The 21,184-nt window shown below is 29.1% G+C and overlaps 2 protein-coding genes and 1 long non-coding RNA gene across 5 annotated transcripts; 2 read left to right on the top strand and 1 right to left on the bottom strand.

Moving 5' to 3' along the window:
* LOC117922414 lies at positions 1-906 on the bottom strand. The gene is made up of 3 exons (XR_004652488.1): positions 801-906; positions 639-685; positions 1-557 (listed from the first exon to the last, which is right to left on the bottom strand). It is a non-coding gene; the product is annotated as an uncharacterized LOC117922414 (long non-coding RNA).
* Positions 907-3,013: 2,107 nt separating this feature from the next.
* LOC117922300 (probable LRR receptor-like serine/threonine-protein kinase At1g53430) lies at positions 3,014-7,148 on the top strand. 3 transcript variants are annotated; one of them, XR_004652469.1, is made up of 6 exons: positions 3,014-3,220; positions 3,609-3,668; positions 4,396-4,595; positions 5,786-5,895; positions 6,005-6,045; positions 6,691-7,148. XR_004652469.1 is itself a non-coding variant. In XM_034840405.1 (5 exons), exons 2-5 carry the CDS (start codon positions 4,557-4,559, stop codon positions 6,990-6,992), a joined length of 408 nt encoding a protein of 135 aa, XP_034696296.1. In that variant the 5' UTR covers positions 3,631-3,668; positions 4,396-4,556; the 3' UTR covers positions 6,993-7,148. The 3 variants fall into 3 exon arrangements, 2 of the variants coding, with proteins under 2 accessions (XP_034696296.1, XP_034696297.1); XM_034840405.1 differs by lacking the exons at positions 3,014-3,220; positions 6,005-6,045 and having other exon boundaries at positions 3,631-3,668; positions 6,691-6,831; positions 6,875-7,148; XM_034840406.1 differs by lacking the exons at positions 3,014-3,220; positions 6,005-6,045 and having other exon boundaries at positions 3,635-3,668.
* A 7,122-nt stretch (positions 7,149-14,270) lies between these two features.
* Positions 14,271-19,764, top strand: LOC117922302 (receptor-like protein 49). Its single transcript, XM_034840408.1, has 2 exons — positions 14,271-15,286; positions 17,382-19,764. The coding sequence occupies exons 1-2, from the start codon at positions 14,314-14,316 to the stop codon at positions 19,682-19,684; spliced, it is 3,276 nt and encodes a 1,091-aa protein (XP_034696299.1). The 5' UTR covers positions 14,271-14,313; the 3' UTR covers positions 19,685-19,764.
* Positions 19,765-21,184: the final 1,420 nt, after the last annotated feature.

The raw sequence follows: 21,184 nt of genomic DNA, 5'->3' as shown, positions 1-21,184 counted from the left end.
GAACTCAAAAATTCCAAATAAACAATAAGAGCATAAAACTGATTCCTTTCCTAACCCATTTGTCTCCATTAAACCCTAAATCTTAGTATTGGAATTCGGGATACACCATTCAAGTTTCAACCAAAACCCAGATCTTCTTTATATACATGCATACAGAAACAATGTAAAATTCTAGGATCTTGGACCAGGGCTTACTCTCTCCTCGCCCCACTCCCCATCCCTTTCAATCAGCAGCCAGTTGAACCAAAATCTGGAGAATGGCTCAGAATGAAAGAAGCAGCACCAAACTCCAGCAAACGTAATCAGGTGTTTGCATGCCGACATAGACATGTCTGCACAGGCGATGCTACCAGAAAATTTCAAACAGAAGTATTCACAGGTGTTGTGCTCTCCAATCAACCATGAAATTCCCATCACTATCATCATCACTGGATGAATCCTCTTCAGAGCTACGCCCCTTGCCTCTGACCTCAGGCTCTTTACTCCGTATGCCGGATCTAGCCGCCTTCAGCTCCAATTTCTTCTTCTTCAGCATTTCCACTTTCTCCCAATACACCCTGAATAAAAGGTCAACTCAAAAACATTGGAAATATAGGAGAACCCAAGTGATACACCACTCGTGACCACACTTGACTTACTTTTGCTCCACAGACTCGGCCTCTTCAATCATCTCAGCTGCATCAAACTACATCATAAAATTGCAAAACCAAGTTAATGATATAACTCCAATCTTTAGTAAACATCACCAGAGACTACATTATTGGGTTCTAGGAATGGTGCGAGGAATAGATGATCCTGACCTCTTCTTCTTCCAAACGGTTGTCCACCTCCTTCAAATCCTCCTGTATCAACTTTTCAAATTCTTTGTACTCATCCCTGACCAGGATTTAACATTTCTTAACAAGGTTAATTCAGTGTTCCAAGTAATGCAATCATACATGGTAATTTCTGATCATCTCAAGTATCCAATGAAACACATGCCATTATGCTGTAGGGTTAAAAGGTCCCTACGCTATCAAAAATAAACTTCCCCACGAATCAGAGAAACCTCCACTGAGGCTCACTAAGGTTTTTAACAATAGAAAATGCTGCAGAACAAGTACAAGCCTAAGGTAGTTATTGCCATAGCCTAGAATTGAACTGATGAAGAAAAGCTTAAGTAGGATGTCAGTTTTTTTCTTACCAGATTTTTGCTTCTTTGTCACATGATTATCAAAAAAATCTGCAGGAAGCCCAGATGATAGCTGAGGCTTCTGCAAATTCATAGAGGGTTCAGATGTAGCATTAGACAATACAGTTGAGGACTCAGGTTTAGGGGCCTTAGGTTTCGCATTGTTAGCCCGAGTTAGTCCAGCAGCATTGGCTTTGACATTTTTAATTGCCATGAGATATATCAAATATAAACCTTAGAGCCCAACATTAAATGACTCAAGAGCTTTCACTTAAGCTTCCAGTGCAGTATATTAACAAAAGCCTGACACATAAAACACCTTGGCCTCTATACGGATACAGCTTCAAAATTTAATATTGTGAGAGAAGTATTCAAGTAGGCATTTTACTTGAAGAGTTTGTAAAGGTCTATTGGAACCTTGGAATCTAAGTGTAACCTTCACCCTATTACCAGCTTGAGAAGAGTGGATATAGGCAGCTTCCCAAATCATTATAAAAGAGTTTGCAATATTATTCCCTTAATTTCTTAATATTACTCTCTATTCATTCTTATCCTTTACATAACTTGCTTAAGTTGATTATTTTTTAAAATAGTTTCGATACCTACTTCGCCCCACTCTTGAATGATTATCTAAATCAAAATAGCTTTTTTTCACAATTGGTATCAAAGCTAGACCTTTTGTTTTTTACTTAATTGTCTAAGAGAAAATAGCTAATTATTTTTTAAAAATAATTTTTCTTTCACTAATTGTTTTATTTCAGATAAACATTTGAACAATTTTAGAAATGAATATTAATATTTCAAAAAATTTAACTACGAACTATAATATTTTAAAAATTCACAAAAAAAAAAAAAATCATCTACTTGAAAACAAATATTAACTTATAAGAAATAAATGAATAGTAATTGTTTTAATAAATAATTTCATATATATTATTAAATTTTTATTTTAGTAAAATTCATAAAATTTAGATATTAATATTGAAATTTGGTAATATAAATTATAAATGTTGTAAATTCTCATCAACTAGTTCTTTAATATAAATTCATTTTGCCAATAATAATATTAGATAAAAGATAAAAACAATGATACAAAACAAATGAACTGAAAAAACTTAAATTATTTGACAATGTCATGCTATTGAAAAATCATTTAAATATTTTTATCTATTTTTTATATTTTACTAAAATTTTGTGAAATTGTTAATTTTTAGACAAACATTTGAACTATAATTTTTAATTAAAAATGAATATTAATATTTGAAAATTTTTAACTATGAATTATAATGTTTTAAAAAATCACAAATTTTTTTATCTACTTTAAAATAAATATTAAATTATAACAAATAAATACAAAATAAATTAATTAATAATATTTGTTTATGATAAATTTAGTGGGATTTCAATTAATCTTTAACAAAAGGTATTTTAATTCTCTATATTTAAAAAAAAATCAAAAATAAAAAACTTGTTGAAATAAGTTGTTTTGTCAAATAATTTTTTATTTTTATTTTTTAATCCAATTATATAATACAAACTAATTTTAATTAAAGTCTTATTATTACAAATAAAAATAATTTTATAATTATAAATAAATTAAAAAATAAAATAATTTTAATAAAATATGAATAATAATATTATAGTAAAATCATAAATTCTATTTTTATAAATATTATAAAAATACAGATATTAGTGTATATCCGTATAAAAGTATAGTTGATTTATTTTATTATAAATTAATAACCGTTAATACTATTCTATTTTAAATAAATAAGTTAGTTTTTTCACTGCATGCAAACATTTAGTACTCAATCATAGAGTCATCATCTTCGAAAATTTAATTATAGTCTGCATCTGAGTACCGAGGCGACGGTGGTGTAGTGATGGTGGTGGTGGTGGTTCCAGAGCTTAACCGAATCCTTTTTTTGAATAAAATGGAGGCGGCTTTGGGACTGATGCGATGGATTCATCCTAAGCACTCGGAGATGGCTCTCTCCGCACTGCTTGGTCTCCTCTGATCACCTCTCTCAACTCAATCAATCTATCTAGGTCTCTAACTCTCTCTTCAATTCTCTATTTTTTCTCTTTGGATATTTAGAGTTTTCATTGTCGATTGTCTCATATTCTTGATGTTTGGAGTTTTTAGGGTGTGGTGTGGAGATGTTTAGCCCCAACTCGCGTTTGGTTGCCGTGAAGGTTTAGGAAAATGAAAGAAAATTCAATTTGAATTTTGAATTTTTGTAGAGTGATATTGAAGCCGCCTAGTCCTAGCACTTGTATTAGTATAAAAATTCAATTTTGTCACCACTGTTACTGTTGATTTGCTTGGAAGTTTCTAGCAGTGTTGATGGATTTTAAAATTTTACAATTTCTACTTTCTCTCTCTATCAGCATGTAAGCGTCTAATATTATCTGTATATTTGACTGAAATTTATAGAAATGGACGGTGTTGATGATTAGAAGAAGAATCTAAAGGAGGAAAAGCTTCGATTTTAAGGTTCCCCATCTATACTCGCATATGCAATTTGTTCGATTTTTTTTAGTTTTTTCAAAAACCCTTACCCTTCGTTTGGTTGCAGAGAAAACCGAGAGGAAATTGATAGGGGGAGAAATTTTCATGATTGTGTGTCGTATTTTCTTCTAGTTTTCTGAAAATGAAATTTCCCTCTCAACTAATGTCAAGTGCTTACAAAAGGTTTAATTCCGTGGGAGGAATTAATGATGAACGATTTGGTATCCAAATAGGGTACTAGGGTTTCAGAATTTCATTTCATTTCACATAATTTGGCTGATGAGTGTTTTCTGTTAGGTGTAGGTATTATGGTAGTTTAATTATGTGCTTAATTCTTTGTTACAGGCATTTTTGTAAATGAATGCATTGAATTAGTTGTTATGCTATTGTGTTGCAACTTACATTGTATTAATCTGGATATATATGCAGGCCATGTAAAAGTAAAAAATTCAATGGCATAGATTTTAATGTTATACTATAAAAGTAGAAAATTCATTGGCTAGTGTTTAATGTTATTCTAGTTGAGTTGTGCAGAATCATATTAGAATTTCTGGAAAGAAAGGTAGAAAATTTGATGTCTTAGCAGGTTCACAGTCAATGGTTCAAGTAGTGCACCTATCTTATATTTTTCAGCAACTAATGTTTAGTTAGTCTTATTTTTAATTTGCGTGATTAATAGAATTTAATATTCTTTAAATGAAATTTTATTTAGGAAATATAATTTTTGTCGAAACTAGCACTATGGTTAGTGAGAGTGTGGTATCTAAAATAGCACAAAGTGGGCAAGAGGAGCAAAACAATGAAACCTAGAAGGAGAGTGGGGCTTCAAAGCCCTAGCCGGAGGAGGATTCAAAGTCTAGACATAATGACCTCATGCTCAAGTCTGCTGATCCAAACAACCAAGAATTTGAGGTCAGCCCTGTTTTAGGGTTTCAAGTAAAATCTGATTCTATTTCTACTGATTCTGTGTCAATTAATGAAAATAATGAACTAGAGGATAACATGCTACTATTAGAGAGTATGCAAATTGATTTGAAGTATATTTTGTGATGAATCTCTCAGGGCATTTCATACTTCATTCTTCTTATGATTTTGGGAATTACCATGAAAAATTTGTTTCACTCAATCTCATTCGTGTTATGTTGCAATATCTTTCATTAACGGGCTAGATATTGTTCAGCATGGTCCTCCTTTTTGGACCAAGGATCTGTTTTCAGGCCCTCTTTTTGTGATGTGTTTCTGATTGTCTTAGATTTCATGCATATAAGAGAATGGAAAGTTAAAAAGTAGAAATGTGTAGATTTTACTTATGTGTTCCTTTTCAACAAATGAGCAGCAAGGCAACCAAGGGTGGGTAGAGAGTCATTGCTCGCAGAATAGCAAAGGGTCATTCAAGAATAACCATGTAGCGTCTTTGCCTCCATCCAAGTTCTCTGATGCAATCAAAATCTAAAAGCTTGCCATCATCGTCAACCTAAGCAAATATGAACTTTTATGTGGTGGCTCAGTCAACACAAACTAGGAACTCTTTTAGGTCCCTTGATTTGTGCTTCCGTCACAGATTCTGCCCCTTTCATGTGTAAAACAACTTGTTATTCATAAGGATGTGCAAGTGTTAATTTTGAATTGCTTCATTGAATTAAATATCATTTTTTTTTTTTATAATTAGTTTGAGTTAATCTATTTTGAGAGCAATGAGAGTAGAATGTAGTTCTGGATTTGATGGTCCTGATCTGCTGAGTACTTATGAAAATAAGAAAGTATTGGAATGACTGATGCTTGAAAATGGTATTTATGCCTTTAATTTTCCAAATGGTTTCAGGCAGCAACTCTCTTTGTGATTCCTGGACTTGATAAATTGGGTTAGGTTAATGTCCATTAGGACTAAAACTAGGAATTTCCTGCAAAAGGCACTTGAGCTCCGTAAACTTTTGTGAAAAATACCATCAAGGCATTCAACTTGTTTTTCTTCTCGTCTATGATTGCCCATTCAACTGATTTCACTTTGGAAACCACATCCTAGAAGTTTTTGCTTTTGATCTCCAGTGTTTATTCTTCATTTCAAATGGAAAATTTGTGCAAAATAAAACTCGCATTTGCAGTGGAAGAAGCAAATGTTTACAGTTTTGGAATTGTTGCCTTGGAAATTGTCAGTGGAAGAAGCAACATTACTTATAGGCCAAAAGAAGAATGCATCTATCGTCTTGATTGGGTAATTTCGACCACATTCTTTATTGTATTTGTCATTTCTGAATTTTCTCATTCTTATCCATCTAGGCTGATTGCATAATTTTAACAGCATGATTTGTTATTTGTGTCAGGAAGCATCTTCAAGGATGAATGGCTGTCTGAACTACAAGCGGTAAAACCTGTTGGGAACCTAGAGTATACATCTAGAGTATAAATTTCCCAGCTTGACCAAAGTGGAAGTGAATTGGATCCAAATCATGAACCTCTAACCATGGCTCTCGAATTATATATATAAAAATATATAGACACCACATCATGACAATTACATTTTCCTATCTTGGGCCGAAGTTATATTCTAATTCATGGCATCCTTTGGACCATTTTCCTAGTTCATGACTTAATATGGATAAAATAGGCTCTCTTGAACAAAAATTTGTTCAGATATAACAAATTTGCCCCAATACTACTAATACTTACATGTATTGCTTCCTTTTCAACCTTATACGAAGAAGCAGGTAGTATATGCTCTCTTCCTGAATGACTTCAATTATACAAATTGTGTGGTATTACCGTATTAGTAATAAGACGTCATCATGGACCTGCCTGGACCACTTTGAGCAAACCCCTGTATTAGCATGTGTCTTTCTGGGTAGCAGGCTAGCTGGGCACATCCCATTCATCACATACCAAATATTAAACTCATTCAATGTGGTTATGACATTTCCATGGCTTCATTCAGCATATGTTGAAACAAATAGAGTCTTATTGCAACACAAGAAATTCTCTTACTGTATTTTCTTTCTTGCTCGATCTCTAGGCACTCATTAAAAGGGAAGGGGAATTTGATGGGTCTAGTCGACCCCAGATTGGGCTTAGACTTCAACAAGGAAGAGATCATGGTGATGATCAACATAGCTCTCCTGTGCACAAACGTCTCTCCAGCAGTCAGGCCAGCTATGCCATCAGTTGTGAACATGCTTGAAGGCAGAATTGCTGTTCCGGACATTTGTTTCTGATCCCAGTGCTCCTTGTGATGACTTAAAGCTCAAGGAGATGATATCGCTACGTCCAAGAAAAGAGCATGGGTTTAGCAGTGGTGTGGCATCTTATTCATACTAAGCTGAGTGTGTTAAAGGATGTAATGTTGATATTAAATGATTAAAGTATTAATATTCTTTGTGTGAATTTATAGGCTTTAATTGTTTTTAGCTAAGTTCATCTTTTGTTTTTTTTTTTTTTTATATTGATCCTAATTCATGTCAAGTTAATGATTCATTATTGATTTTAGCATTGAGGGACAACAATGGCAGAATGATCAGTGATGCTCTTTAGATAGCAATTTTGTACTATTAGAAAAAAAATAATCTTTTTTTTATTGAAAATAAAATTTGGCCACAATTTTTTTTTTGGTGAAATTTAATCATTAACCATAAATATTTTTCGTAGTGAACTTTTACCATGAATTTTGTTTTCATAGAAAATTTTGATTTATTTTGTGGTGAAAAACATGTTGCCACAAAGTTTATTTTATGGCAAAATTTTACCTTTTTTGGCTATAAAATTGATTTGTTATGGTAAAAAATGATTATTCATGGACTTAGAGCAACAACCTTGCCGCAAAAAAAACTTTTTTTTGACCATGATATGCTCTTTTTTAAGTACAAATTAGTACAAGGAAAAATCTATTTTTCATTTATTATGGTGTTATTTAACAATTTTCTTTTAATTTAAATTAGTGTATTTTTCCTTTATTATTGTTTTGATGACTAATAGACACTTCTTTTTATCCTATATTATAATAACAAAAATTATCTTAATGACAAAATTAAAGGACCAAGTCAAGGTCCTTTTCTTTTCTTTTCTTTTCTTTTTTTCTTTTTCTTTTTTATTTTTGTTTTAAATTTTGGGGAATGTTTTACTTAAACATGGTTTAGCCTTTTGACTTGTTAACATAGTTAATACTATGTAGAGGATAAAATTCAGTATTAGTCATGATCAAACAAAATAAAGACTAATATGATTTCAATTTTAAGGTCTTTTAGATTTCATATAAATTCATAATTAGATATTTTACTTAAACATCATGAGACTTTTTGACTTGACAAAATTTAACAACATGGTCTACACTTTATATAAAATAAGTATTCTTTATCATGGGCTTATTATTAATATGACTTTGTGACATGACAAAACTTTACAAAGTGGTCTACACTTCATACAAAATAAATATTTTTTATTGTGGTTCATGGTCAAGAAAAATATATATGGACCATTTGATTTTAGTTTTAAACGATTATTTATTCTCCATGGTTACGTGATTTAAAATTTGTATAATAATAATAATTTGGAAGAAACTAATCTTTTATGACATAAGGTAATATGATTATATGTATTTTTCTGATAACTTGGACATCAAAAATTAAGTTTGTGGTTTGGATCAAATTATTTTCTAATACTATTTTCCTTTGAAGTTAAAATTGATTTCTTAAGTTGCCAAACATATATATAATATAATCTATATGCATGTATAAAAGAACAAATTGGATGCAATTAAATAACCTTAATGATGCTACTTTGGCATATGTCGATTTTAACTTTCTTTATTTGATGCTTGCTTTGATGAACTATTCAAGATTAGATGTAGTAATTGAATTAAGTGTCCTTCAATTTTTAATATTTTTTTTACAATCATATGTAATAAATTTATAATTTTATAATATGATTAGTCAAGTTAGTCTTCTCTCGTTTATAATAATTTGAGAACATTAAACTTATCTACTATTATTACTTAAGTAGGCAACATTTTCCATAAATTTGAATATTTGAAAATTTGAAAAGATATCACTACTTCAATATGGTTATAAAGTTTTTTCATATTATGAATGATGAGATGGTCGTTAACTTAGTTGCTTTATGATGTTATATGTTTTGGACCTAAAAATGGTTACATTTGATTATAACTTTTTCCACGGGTCATTCACAATGAGGGAGACATAAATTAATGTTATATAAATTTTTTGATTTATATAGAAATTTATTGTCCTTTTTAATTTTTTGACAAGACATTTTAAACTTTGTAGAAAAATAAACTAATTTTTTAAATGTGAAAAAAACAAAAAACAAAAAAACAAGGTTTCTTATGTCTATTTTAATTTTTAATTTTTTATGTGTGTGAAATAAGAATATGTAGAAAATGAGATTCAACCAAATAACCCCAATAATTGAAGCTAAATTGCCTTAACTCCTTTTAACATTTTCTTTGAAAGCCTGTCTATGATTGTGTATAATAAATCTCTAATTTTGTAAGACCGATCCTTAAGGTGTTGAGTGATTTGATCAATCCTACATCATTGGTGGAAAAAATTGGTAAATGTTTTTATCATTTTCTAAGTGGCCAATAAATTTCCATGACTTATTTACTTAAGTGAAGTAAAAGAAATTTTGTCATCTTTCTTTTAACTATTCTGCATAAATATATTTTTATTGAAATTCCTTGATAGCTTCTATTTATTAGATTTTAGCGTCTCATGACTAAAATAAAAGTTTTGAAATTTTTAAGTTTTGAGTATTAGCCGAGAAGATTTTCTATTTTTTTATATTTTAATTTAGCTATTCTTCATTTAATATTATGTAAAAACTCTTTAATAATTATAAAAAGCTTGGCAAAATAAGATCCAAGTAGAATATATTCTTATACCTTAATAGTGTTTTTTTCTAGGACCCCTTTCCACCATTTTATCTATTTCCAAGAAGAACAGTTATATGGGATTGAGACTTTTCTAAATAGCAAAACTAATAATATTCTTTTCTCTTTTTATAATACCCCTTTCCACCATTTATTTTGCAAGAAAATTACTAAGTTAGAATATAAGCAAAATTTTTGTTCTTCTAATTAAGCATATACTTGTTAATTTTATTTTATTTTATTATTTTTTTGTTTTTTTAACTATGAGTCAAATAAGGTCTATCAAAGTTTCTTTAAATTTCATCTAATATTTTATTTAAAACATATGCAACTTAGTTATTTTAATATTTAGGTAAAGAAAATTTTTATTTAATATATTAAAGAACTTAAATTCAAAAAATCACCTTCTCAAAGGGTTTTTTTTTTAAATATATATATAGATATATATCATATTCCCAACCTTACAAAGAACAACCCTCGGTGCTAAAAGAGTATTTAGAAAGCCTTTTAACTTTAAAGTGGTTTAATTATAACTATATATATTATATAAAACTGTCTTAACAGTCACCAAATTTCTATGGACATTAAGAAGGTTCAATCAAAGAAGAGTATACTCACAAATTATGCTTGATGTGAAGTGGTTCATTGTTTTTAAGTATCAAACAAAATAGTTTTGATGCAATAAAATATTTTGTTAAGGGACAAAAAGTAATTGGCATTGTTTTTTCATAATCCTCCTTATTTATTTTTTGTAGGATAAAATTAATAGCCTAATCATTAAATTTTTAATTACTTTAAAACAAATACTACATTATAAGAAAAAAAGATACAAAATAAATAGGTAATAATTGCTTCTATAAATAATGTAATGATAACTTTTCATATATAATAAAAATATAAATTATGTATTTTTTGTTAAGAAAATGGTAATCTTTTAGTAAAAATAATAAAAATAGATCTTAACATTTTAATAAATCTATAAAATTGTATTTATTTGTTAAGTTTTAAAATTTATAGATTTATTAAAATATTAGTAAAATAAAATTTATAGATTTATTAAAATATATTTATCATTATCATGTTTGATTTACTAACATTCATTATTATGTTTAACATGAGAATAAAATAAAAAATGGTTACAACAAATAAATGAATTTCCACTTATAAGTGGAATTCAATTCATCACTAACAAAGGGTATTTTGATTCCCTTTGTGTAAACTATTTTTAAAAACACTTTTCAAATAATAAAAAACAAAAAACTGATTTATAAAAGTTGTTTTTTAAAAATAATTTTTTATTTTGATTTTGTAAAATTTAATTTATCTAATATAAATTAAATTTAATTCAATACTTATTACAAAGAAAAAATAAATTTATTATTATAACTAAATTAAAAATAAATAGTTTTTAATAAAATATAAAAATAAATTAAAAATAATTCAACTCTTTTCCTAGGCTGGGCCAATTTGGCCCTTTTTATTTATTTTTTTATTTTTTTATTCCCCACCAGCCAGCCTTTTGGGCTTTCTTATGGTCCCATCTTTGGGCCTAATTTCTGGGCTAATTTTGGGCCTCTCTTTTTTTACATATATAATTTTTCTGACGCCTTTTTTGCCTCCTTAAATGGACCATTTTCTGGCCCCTATATCGGCCCATTTTCTGGCAACTTTAAAGCCTTTGAATTTTTATTTTATTTAATTTTGATTTTCTAATGTTTTAGCTATGGATTATAATATTTTAGAACTTCACACAAATATTTTTTTAACTTAAAAAAAAAATTAAATTATAAGAAATAAATAAATAAATAAATGGATAATAAATATTTCAATAAACCATGTCATGATAAATTTCATAAATAACAAAAAATATAAATTATGTATTTTTATAGTAGAGCTAAAGCACCATGCAAAAGAGTGTGAGGAGATAAGCAGAAATCATAATCACACCTTATTATTTCATTACTTTTCTTTTAATTTTATCTAAAATATTGACCATAGAAAACAAACTATTAATTTATTGGCTATCCAATAATTATGTTTATTTTTATAAGAATTTGTTTAAAGACAACATTATGGGCTTAAAAGTGGGGTTCTGCATCTCAATTGGAGCTGCCACATGGCACCGTGTCATAAGGCAACACTCCCCTTTTCCTCCCCTCACCCACACTCAAGCGAAGCCCACCCCCACCATACCCACCCCAATAAAAATGGGCTGGGCCAATTTGCCCTTTTTTATCCCCTCCCAGCCAGCCTTTTTGGCCCTCTTATGGGTCAGATCCCTGGGCCAATTTTGGGTCTCCCTATAATTTTTATGAAGCTTTTTTTCTCTTACGGGGACAGTTTTCTGGCCCCTATTTCAGCCCATTTTCTAGGCAACTTTTGGGCCATTTCAATTTTTATTTTATTTAATTTTCTTTTTTCTGAAACTTTTTTTTTCTCTTTGCAAGGGCCTAATTTATGGGCCAACTATATGGGCCTTTTTTCTTGGTTTTTCCATATCCATTTTAACTTCCAACCTTCAAAACCCATAATTTTGAACGAGTCAAGGTCTTTTGATTTTTAATTTTTTTTAATTTAAAAGGATGTTTACTTGAGCACGATTTATCTTTTTGACTTGATAACGTGATCAATAGATTCAATACTAGATAGAGAATAAAATTTCATTATTATTGGTCATAATCAAACAAAGTAGTCTACACTACATACAAAATTGATGGGTCATAAAAAATACAAACTATTCTAATATGATTTTAAAATGATTATTTATTATCGATGTGACTATTTGACTTGACAAACTTTACAACGTGGTCTACACTTCATCCAAAATAAATATTTTTTATTGTGGATTATGATCAAGAAAAAAATGGATTATTATGATTTGGTTTTAGATAGTTAATCATTGTCCATGATTTCAATATGGTTGTAAGGCTATTATCATCTTATCTATTACTATTTTACATGGACTTGAATGTTTCAAAAGATATCACCTTCAATACGGATGTATGGTTATTATTATTATGATTATTATTATTTGGCCCTTATCCCGCCCATTTTCTAGGCAACTTTTGGCCTAGTTGAATTTTTATTTTATTTAATTTTCCTTTTTATAAAACCTTTTTTTCCTTTCTGCAAGACCCTAATTTCTGGGCCCAATATATGGGCTTTTTTTCTTGGTTTTCCCTTCTCCATTTTTACTTCCAACTTTCAAAACCCATAATTTTGAACAAGTTAAGGTCTTTTGATTTTTGATTTTTTGATTTTTTTTTTCTTATTTTAAAGGATATTTTACTTGAGCACAATTTAACTTTTTGATTTGGTAACGTGATCAATACTACATAGAGAATAAAATTTCATTATCGTCAGTCATAGTCAAACAACGTAGTCTACACTTCATACAAAATTGATGGGTCATATAAAAATACAAACTATTTTAATATGATTTTAAAATAGTTATTTGTTATCCATATGACTATTTGACTTGACAAACTTTACAACGTAGTCTACACTTCATTCAAAATAAATATTCTTTATTTTGGATTATGATCAAGAAAAAAATGGAAATTATGATTTGATTTTAGATGGTTAGTCATTGTCATGATTAATTTTAGACAAATTAGGTCATTAGATATTTGTATGATAAAAAATAAATAAAAAAAATTGGAAGAAACTAATATATTATAATAAGGTTATTGCATGTGTATGTTTCTCATTAGTTGGAACTTAAAGAAATTAAGTTTTTGGGTTGGATCATATTATTTTCTAATATCATTTTCCTTTGAAATCAAAAGTGATTATTTAAATTGCAAGACAAATATAATGTTTAATCTATTATGTGTGTGTAAGAAAATGAATTGAAAGCAATTATATTAATGATGTTATTTTGACATATTTGGATTTAAAATATCTTTTCAATGTTTTCATAATTTACAATTATGGATAATAAATCTTTAATTTTATTTAAAGAAAAGCTATAATATGTAATAAGACATTTTGGTAAAGGTAACAATTAATCAATTCATTTCTTGACTAGTTGATTATTTCCTTTAATTTTGTATTATGATATAAAATCAGTGTTTTTTCCCAATTAAGATATTTCAAAATTTAAACAGTTGTAGGTTTTTTTTTACTCATAGATGACTTAGTGCCAACTCATGGTCTTTCCATCCATATCTTTTTTATTTTCAAGCGAAGGTCTTCAATCAAGACACTTGGTTTTTGTGGTGGAGGTAAGAACTCTGAGTCATTTTCCACTCAATTAGAATTTAATATGATTGAAAAAACAAGGAAAACAAGAAAGTGAGGCTATCATTGTCATCACTTTAAACCATCTTCTATATATTTTTGTTGAATTGAAAAAAAAAGGAAAACACGAAAGAAGTTTCAGGTAAGGTTGAACTCGACTAATGTTGATAAACTACTTTTAATGTGCTTTTCTATTTAATCCTTCTAACTCTCTTGTAGGTGATTTCAGTTCTCGCCAATCAAAGTAAGGTTGAATATCTATGAAATGATTACAATTGTTTTTCTTAGTATATATTTACATATGCTATGAGTAGATCTTTGAAAATTATATTAGATTGGTAACATTTCTTAAATGTGTTGGTTAAAATAAGTTCGTCGTGTTGAAGCAATTGTCTTCTAAATTTTATCAATTTTTCATTTTGATGTCAAAAATAAAATTTTAATTCAATTCAAGAAAATACTGACTACATATTGGAATTCAATTTTTACAGGTGCTCAACTTAGAATATTTACATGGAGAGAATTTCAATTCTTGGTTTCGTTTTAGCCATTCTCTATTTCATAACAACGGAACTTACATGTAATGGTTATACCCATATCAGCAACAACATTCAATCTGAACAAGAGGCTCTTATTGACTTCAAATGTGGTCTCAAAGATCCCAACAATCGACTTTCATCATGGAAAGGAAGCAATTATTGCTATTGGCAAGGAATTACTTGTGAAAAAGACACAGGAATTGTCATTTCCATTGATCTTCATAACCCTTATCCTCGTGAGAATGTATATGAGAATTGGAGCTCTATGAACTTGAGTGGAGAAATTAGACCTTCATTGACAAAACTCAAGTCTTTGAAATATCTAGATTTGAGTTTCAACTCATTCAAAGGCATGCCAATTCCTCAATTATTCGGGTCTTTGAAGAATTTACTATATCTAAACTTATCAGGTGCTGAGTTTAGTGGTACAATTCCTTCAAATTTTGGAAATCTTTCTAATTTGCAATATCTCGATCTTTCTTCTAAAGATTTATCTGTTGGGAATATTGAATGGATGGCTAGTCTTGTTTCCTTGAAGTATCTTGGTATGGATTATGTTAACCTCTCATCAGTAGGAAGTGAATGGGTCGAGGTGCTAAACAAACTTCCAATTTTAACAGAGCTGCATCTAGATGGTTGTGGCCTCTCTGGCTCAATTCCATCTCCAAGCTTTGTTAATTTTACTTCACTTCTTGTTATAAGCATCAACTCCAACCAATTCATTTCCATGTTTCCAGAATGGCTTCTAAATGTTAGCAGCCTTGGATCCATTGATATAAGCAACAATCAATTACATGGGAGGATTCCACTTGGTCTTAGTGAGCTACCCAATTTGCAATACATAGATCTATCTTGGAATGGCAATCTCCGGGGCAATATCTCTCAACTATTGAGGAGGAGTTGGAAAAAGATAGAATTTCTCAGTTTGGCTGGAAATGATTTACATGGTAAGTTCTTCTCTTAATAGAAAAATTGATATTTATTTGTTTGTATGTAAATGTGTAATTAAATATATATAGTTGATGATTGTGTATATTAGTTCTTATTGAATATGTATTAGCATACAATATCAAATAATCACTATATTTTGTTCTCATAGTGGAAATAAATTTATACTTACTAATAAAACATTATTTTGAATTTTAAATTTCTTAGAAGGAAATTTAGTTTTATTTATTTATTTATTTATTTTTATCTAAGAAAAGTATATAGTTTGACACTTTATGCTTATGAAGTATCTATATTATTAAACAATTTTTTTGTGTAAGGGTAAGTGATTATAAAAGGTGCATGTCTATGTAACTAATAAAAGAATTGTACTTATAGGAATATGATTTTTTTAATCCTCAACCTCCTTGTTTTATTTTAAATTAGTTGATCAATGATTTATTATTTATTATTTTAAATAATAATAGTAGTATCATTTTTCATACATTATTATATTAATTATTTTTTGAATGCTTTCATTTCTATAGTAAGATTTTGACATGCTCTCATTTTTTCAATTTATTTTGTTCTTGGGAATAATAATTTGAGTATGCACTAAGTTGAATATTTATATTACTGTTGAATTGATATATTACGTACTTTGTTAGTGTCACTTTTTTTTTTTAATAATATTTTACTAGTTTACTAGTTTTAGTTATTAAATAGTTTTCAATTTCTATTCTCATGGCATACTTTGTTTTAAACTATTCTATCAAAATTTTATTCTAGATTGTCATGTTTATCTTAAGGCATTTCTTGTTCCTATAAAATTTAAATAATTATAATTTACTATTCATTTATTTTTGAAAATCTTGTAATTAAGAAATAAAAAACCACGTTAGATTGAAATCCAAAAATTTACTTTCTTTATATCTCCAAAAAGAATTTATATTCCTATTTTGACAATTTACGTTTGTTAAGAATCTTTATCATCAAATAACTTTCAATCATCTCTTGCACATTTTCAATTTCTATTTTCTCTCCATAATTCATCTATTACGCCAAATTATTGTAATTTATATATTGAGATATGACATTTCATGGTTGAGACAAGTAATTGAAACCATAAAATTGAACATTAAGTGAATATAATATGACATTTCATGTTCTTAAATACTGTTATTGAAATTTAAAAAAATTAAGATAGTAAAATTTTTCTATTATTCATGTTTTTTAAAACAATTTTTAAGTATCATTACTTTTTTATGGTAAAATTTTACTATTTATATTAGAGTTTCTATGAATTTCTATCTTTAGAAATAAAACATTAGAAGTTCCAAACACAACCTTAGAGAATTGACTAAAATCCAAATCAAGAAGTTAATATTGACCTCTATTCTAAAGGGGAAGCAATTGTTGCCATATGAGTTTTTACTTTGATATATTGTCTCTTTTAAACTTAATTAATGAGATTAGAACTTTATTGATAAAATTAAAGTCTCTAAAATATTTAGATTTGAGTGATAATTTGATTTAAGGCCATCCTCACTCCTCAATTAATTTAGATATTTCATTTCATTGCACATCCTTTGTATATTTTAGTTAGACTATAAACCATGTTGCTTCGTCATTTTACTAATTTTAGTTTATTATAAGTTTCTCACTTTTTATTTAATTTTGCTAGTTTCTTGTAGTGTTGTTGTTTCAAGATATTAAACTAGGTTGAATTCCTAGTTTTCTCTAACTTTATTTTCATCGCTAAAATAAAAATTTATCTTTTGATAACTTGATTTCTTAATCCTTTGGTTTATATTTTGATTTTCTATCTTCTCTCATTGAACTATCACTTTGTTCAAAAAATTTAGTTTATTTTTAAAGGAACAATTAATATCAATGATTAATCCTACTATTCTTATAACATTGAAATAAATTATTTTATTTTATGGTTATCAGAAAAGATAAAAAAAGTACCAATTTATGAATAATAATAATTTTTCTTACTTTTTCTGTAAATTAATTGTTCATGAATTAATTTATTTTGTTATTTACTATTTTTATTATTTGTTTAATACATAATTTTAATTAATACATATTTTTTAATCCTGCTCATTATAGGTCCAATTCCAAGCTCCTTTGGAAACTTTTGCAACTTAAAATATCTGAATTTGGGTGTGAATTGCTTGAATGGAAGTTTACCTGAGATTATCAAGGGAATTGAAACCTGCAGTTCTAAAAGTCCTTTGCTTAATTTGACGGAGTTATACTTGAATGGCAATCAATTGATGGGAAAATTGCCAAATTGGTTGGGTGAGCTTAAAAATCTTAGGGGACTCGGTTTATCCAACAACAGACTTGAAGGTCCCATCCCTGCTTCTTTATGGACATTGCGACACTTGGAGTCCCTATCTCTTGGAAAGAATGAGCTGAATGGAAGTCTCCTAGATAGTATTGGACAGCTTTCAAAATTGCAAGTATTGGATGTTGGTTCCAATCAATTGAGTGGAAGTCTCCCAGATAGTATTGGGCAACTTTCTCGATTGCAACAATTGGATGTTTCTTACAATGATTTGAGTGGAAGTCTCCCAGATAGTATTGGACAGCTTTCAGAATTGCAAGTATTGGATGTTGGTTCCAATCAATTGAGTGGAAGTATCTCTGAACCACATTTTTGGAAGCTAAGTAAGTTGGAGTATCTACACATGGACTCCAATTCATTCCGTTTGAATGTTAGTCCCAATTGGGTTCCCCCTTTCCAGGTGAAAATTCTTTATATGGGTTCATGCCACTTGGGTCCTTCATTTCCGGTTTGGCTTCAATCTCAGAAGAACCTCCAGAATCTTGATTTCTCAAATGCTAGCATTTCAACTCGTATTCCAAATTGGTTTTGGAATATTTCTTTTAATCTACAGTACTTAAGTCTTTCTCACAATCAGTTACAAGGTCAGTTACCAAATTCATTGAATTTTTCTTCTCCTTTTCTCGCACAGATCGATTTCAGTTCCAACCTCTTTGAAGGACCTATTCTTTTTTCAATCAAAGGGGTGGAATTTCTAGATCTCTCCCATAATAAATTTTCTGGCCCTATCCTACTTAGCAGAGGTGAATCCCTATTAGACTTGAGATACCTTCTTCTTTCTCATAATCAAATAACAGGGCCCATCCCATCAAACATAAGTGAATCCATGCCCAATTTGTTTTTCCTTTCTCTTTCGAGTAATCAAATAACAGGGACCATCCCAGATTCCATAGGACACATCACCTCTCTTGAAGTCATTGATTTTTCAAGGAATAATTTGATTGGAAGCATTCCTTCTACCATAAATAATTGTTCTCGCCTAATTGTTTTAGACCTTGGAAATAACAATTTGTCTGGGATGATACCAAAGTCATTAGGTCGGTTACAATTACTCCAATCACTACACTTGAACGACAACAAGCTTTCAGGAGAGCTTCCCTCATCTTTCCAAATTTTATCAAGTTTGGAGCTCCTTGATCTCAGTTATAACGAATTATCGGGTAAGGTTCCATCATGGATTGGAACTGCTTTCATAAATCTTGTAATACTCAACTTGAGGTCGAATGCATTTTTTGGAAGACTTCCCGACCGACTTTCAAATTTAAGCTCCCTACATGTCTTAGACCTTGCACAGAACAATTTGACTGGTAAAATTCCAGTCACTTTAGTGGAGCTTAAAGCCATGGCTCAGGAGCATAACATGGATATGTATTCTTTGCATCACAATGGGACTGTCTCTCGGTATGATGAAAGATTGATTGTGATTACAAAAGGCCAAAGTCTTGAATACACCAGGACTCTTTCTCTTGTTGTTAGCATCGATCTATCCGACAATAATTTAAGTGGAGAGTTTCCTGAGGGAATAACAAAATTGTCTGGTTTGGTGTTTCTAAACTTGTCCATGAATCACATCATTGGTCAAATTCCTGGAAGCATTTCAATGTTGTGTCAATTGTCCTCTCTTGATCTATCAAGCAATAAGCTTTCTGGCACCATTCCTTCAAGCATGCCCTCGTTGACATTCTTGGGTTATTTGAATCTATCAAATAATAATTTCTCTGGTAAGATCCCCTTTACAGGGCAAATGACAACTTTCACAGAGTTGGCCTTTGCTGGAAACCCGAATCTTTGTGGAACTCCACTAGTCACAAAATGTCAAGATGAAGATCTAGATAAAAGGCAAAGTGCTCTTGAGGACAAAATTGATGGTAGCTATGTTGATCAGTGGTTTTACTTGAGCATTGGTTTGGGATTTGCGGTGGGTATTTTAGTTCCATATTTTGTTTTAGCAATAAGAAGATCTTGGTGTGATGCCTATTTTGATTTTGTGGACAAAATTGTCAAATGGCTACTGATCAGAAGAAGAGTGACCGATGCCAAAAATCATGCTCGAAGGCAATAAATTTTGTTTGTAGATCTTCATATGCTTTATGATTTACTATAAGCTTTGGAAGTGAATTCCATCACTATTGTAATAGAAGAAATGGCTTTCCTTTTAATTTATTCAATGATAATTACTTTATGTTATTATATCTTCATATTAGTTTCAGGTATGCTACTAATTTATACTCTAATTTTTAATTTTATTATATTGATTTATTATAAAAAAAAAAAAAGGGTTCTTGTTAAGATAAATTGTGATTTTCAAAGGTTATAACCTTTTTAACTGCTACTGAAAAAGAAAAAGAACAAATATCTTTTCCCATTGTAAGTAAAATTAATAATAGCCCCCTAAAAAATTTTGATTAAAAATTATTAGAAGAAAATTCTAATTTTAAAATTTCAGACTACCAAATGACAATCAAACAAGAGAGAGAAAGAGAGGGATCATGGCTCCTACGCTTCGACCTAGAGATTGTGTCTCTAAACTATGGCATGGATTTGCTTATGTAAACTAGGTTGGCAAAATTACAATTTTTTCACTAATGAATGAGTCATAGCCTAACTCCATATTATGCACCATTATTTTTCTATTTCATAATTTAAATCATAATGTAGAAAATGATCAATAACTCAAATGCACAATTGAGACCCATAGAATAAACTAGGTCCCATAAGATTTTCCAAAAACTTTACAATTAATCTTCATTACACTAATGAAGATTTATGACATTTCAGTACTCTATGAAAATTAAATTAAAGCAACTCATCAATGCTTTACCCAAGCCTACTATATCATTATATATTGTTTCTCAAGAATTATTATTTGTAATTTAAATACTATGTAGTCATCTACCTTTTGTGTTACATTTTTATTCCTTGAATTACAAACCCATGCACAAGGATGAATATTAAATTCAAACTTGGTGGAATTACCACAATGATAGATTTATATGATCATTGTATCTATTATTACTACCTATTAAATTATTGATTGTTTAAAGTTAAAAATTATGCTATCACTTTAAGATGTTGCCCATACATGCACTCAAAGAAATTAATAATTTAATCATTAATGCAATATGTTCTCCATATTAAATGTACATAGGTGGTGTTTGATAAAACTTAAAATTAAGTGTTGAAAAACTGTAGTGTTGAAAATTAAGAGTTGCATATTCTAAGTGTTGAATTAATCAAAGAAAAAGTTTTTGGTATAATCTTAGGTGGTGTTTGTTTTTTTTACTTAATTCTAAATTCATTTTGCCAAGAATAATATTATATAAAAGATGAAAACAATGATACAAAACAAATGAACCGCAAAAACTTAAATTATTTGACAATAACATTAAAAAAATATTAGTTCTATGTAGTTTACAAACACATCCGGTCTTTTTTTTTTTTTCAATAGATATTTTCTTGTTGCTTTTTTTTTTTCTTTTAGCTTTTATCTTTTTCTAATTTGAAAAATCATTTAAATATTTTTATCTATTTTTTACATTTTACTAAAAGTTTGTGAAATTGG

This window comes from Vitis riparia, chromosome 9 (genome assembly GCF_004353265.1).
Source record: "Vitis riparia cultivar Riparia Gloire de Montpellier isolate 1030 chromosome 9, EGFV_Vit.rip_1.0, whole genome shotgun sequence".
Classification (NCBI taxonomy): domain Eukaryota; kingdom Viridiplantae; phylum Streptophyta; class Magnoliopsida; order Vitales; family Vitaceae; genus Vitis; species Vitis riparia.
Note: the sequence above shows the minus strand (reverse complement) of the source record. Positions and strands in the feature narration are given on the sequence as shown.

Bases quoted from the DNA above. Each gene is read 5' to 3' on its own strand.
- LOC117922302 (XM_034840408.1), top strand. From the start codon at position 14,314: ATGGAGAGAATTTCAATTCTTGGTTTCGTTTTAGCCATTCTCTATTTC. The intron at 15,287-17,381 runs GTAAGTTCTTCT...TGCTCATTATAG, and splicing joins GGCTGGAAATGATTTACATG to GTCCAATTCCAAGCTCCTTT.
- LOC117922300 (XM_034840405.1), top strand. From the start codon at position 4,557: ATGCTCAAGTCTGCTGATCCAAACAACCAAGAATTTGAG. The intron at 5,896-6,690 runs GTAATTTCGACC...CTCGATCTCTAG, and splicing joins GCATCTATCGTCTTGATTGG to GCACTCATTAAAAGGGAAGG. The intron at 6,832-6,874 runs GCCATCAGTTGT...ATTGCTGTTCCG, and splicing joins CCAGCAGTCAGGCCAGCTAT to GACATTTGTTTCTGATCCCA.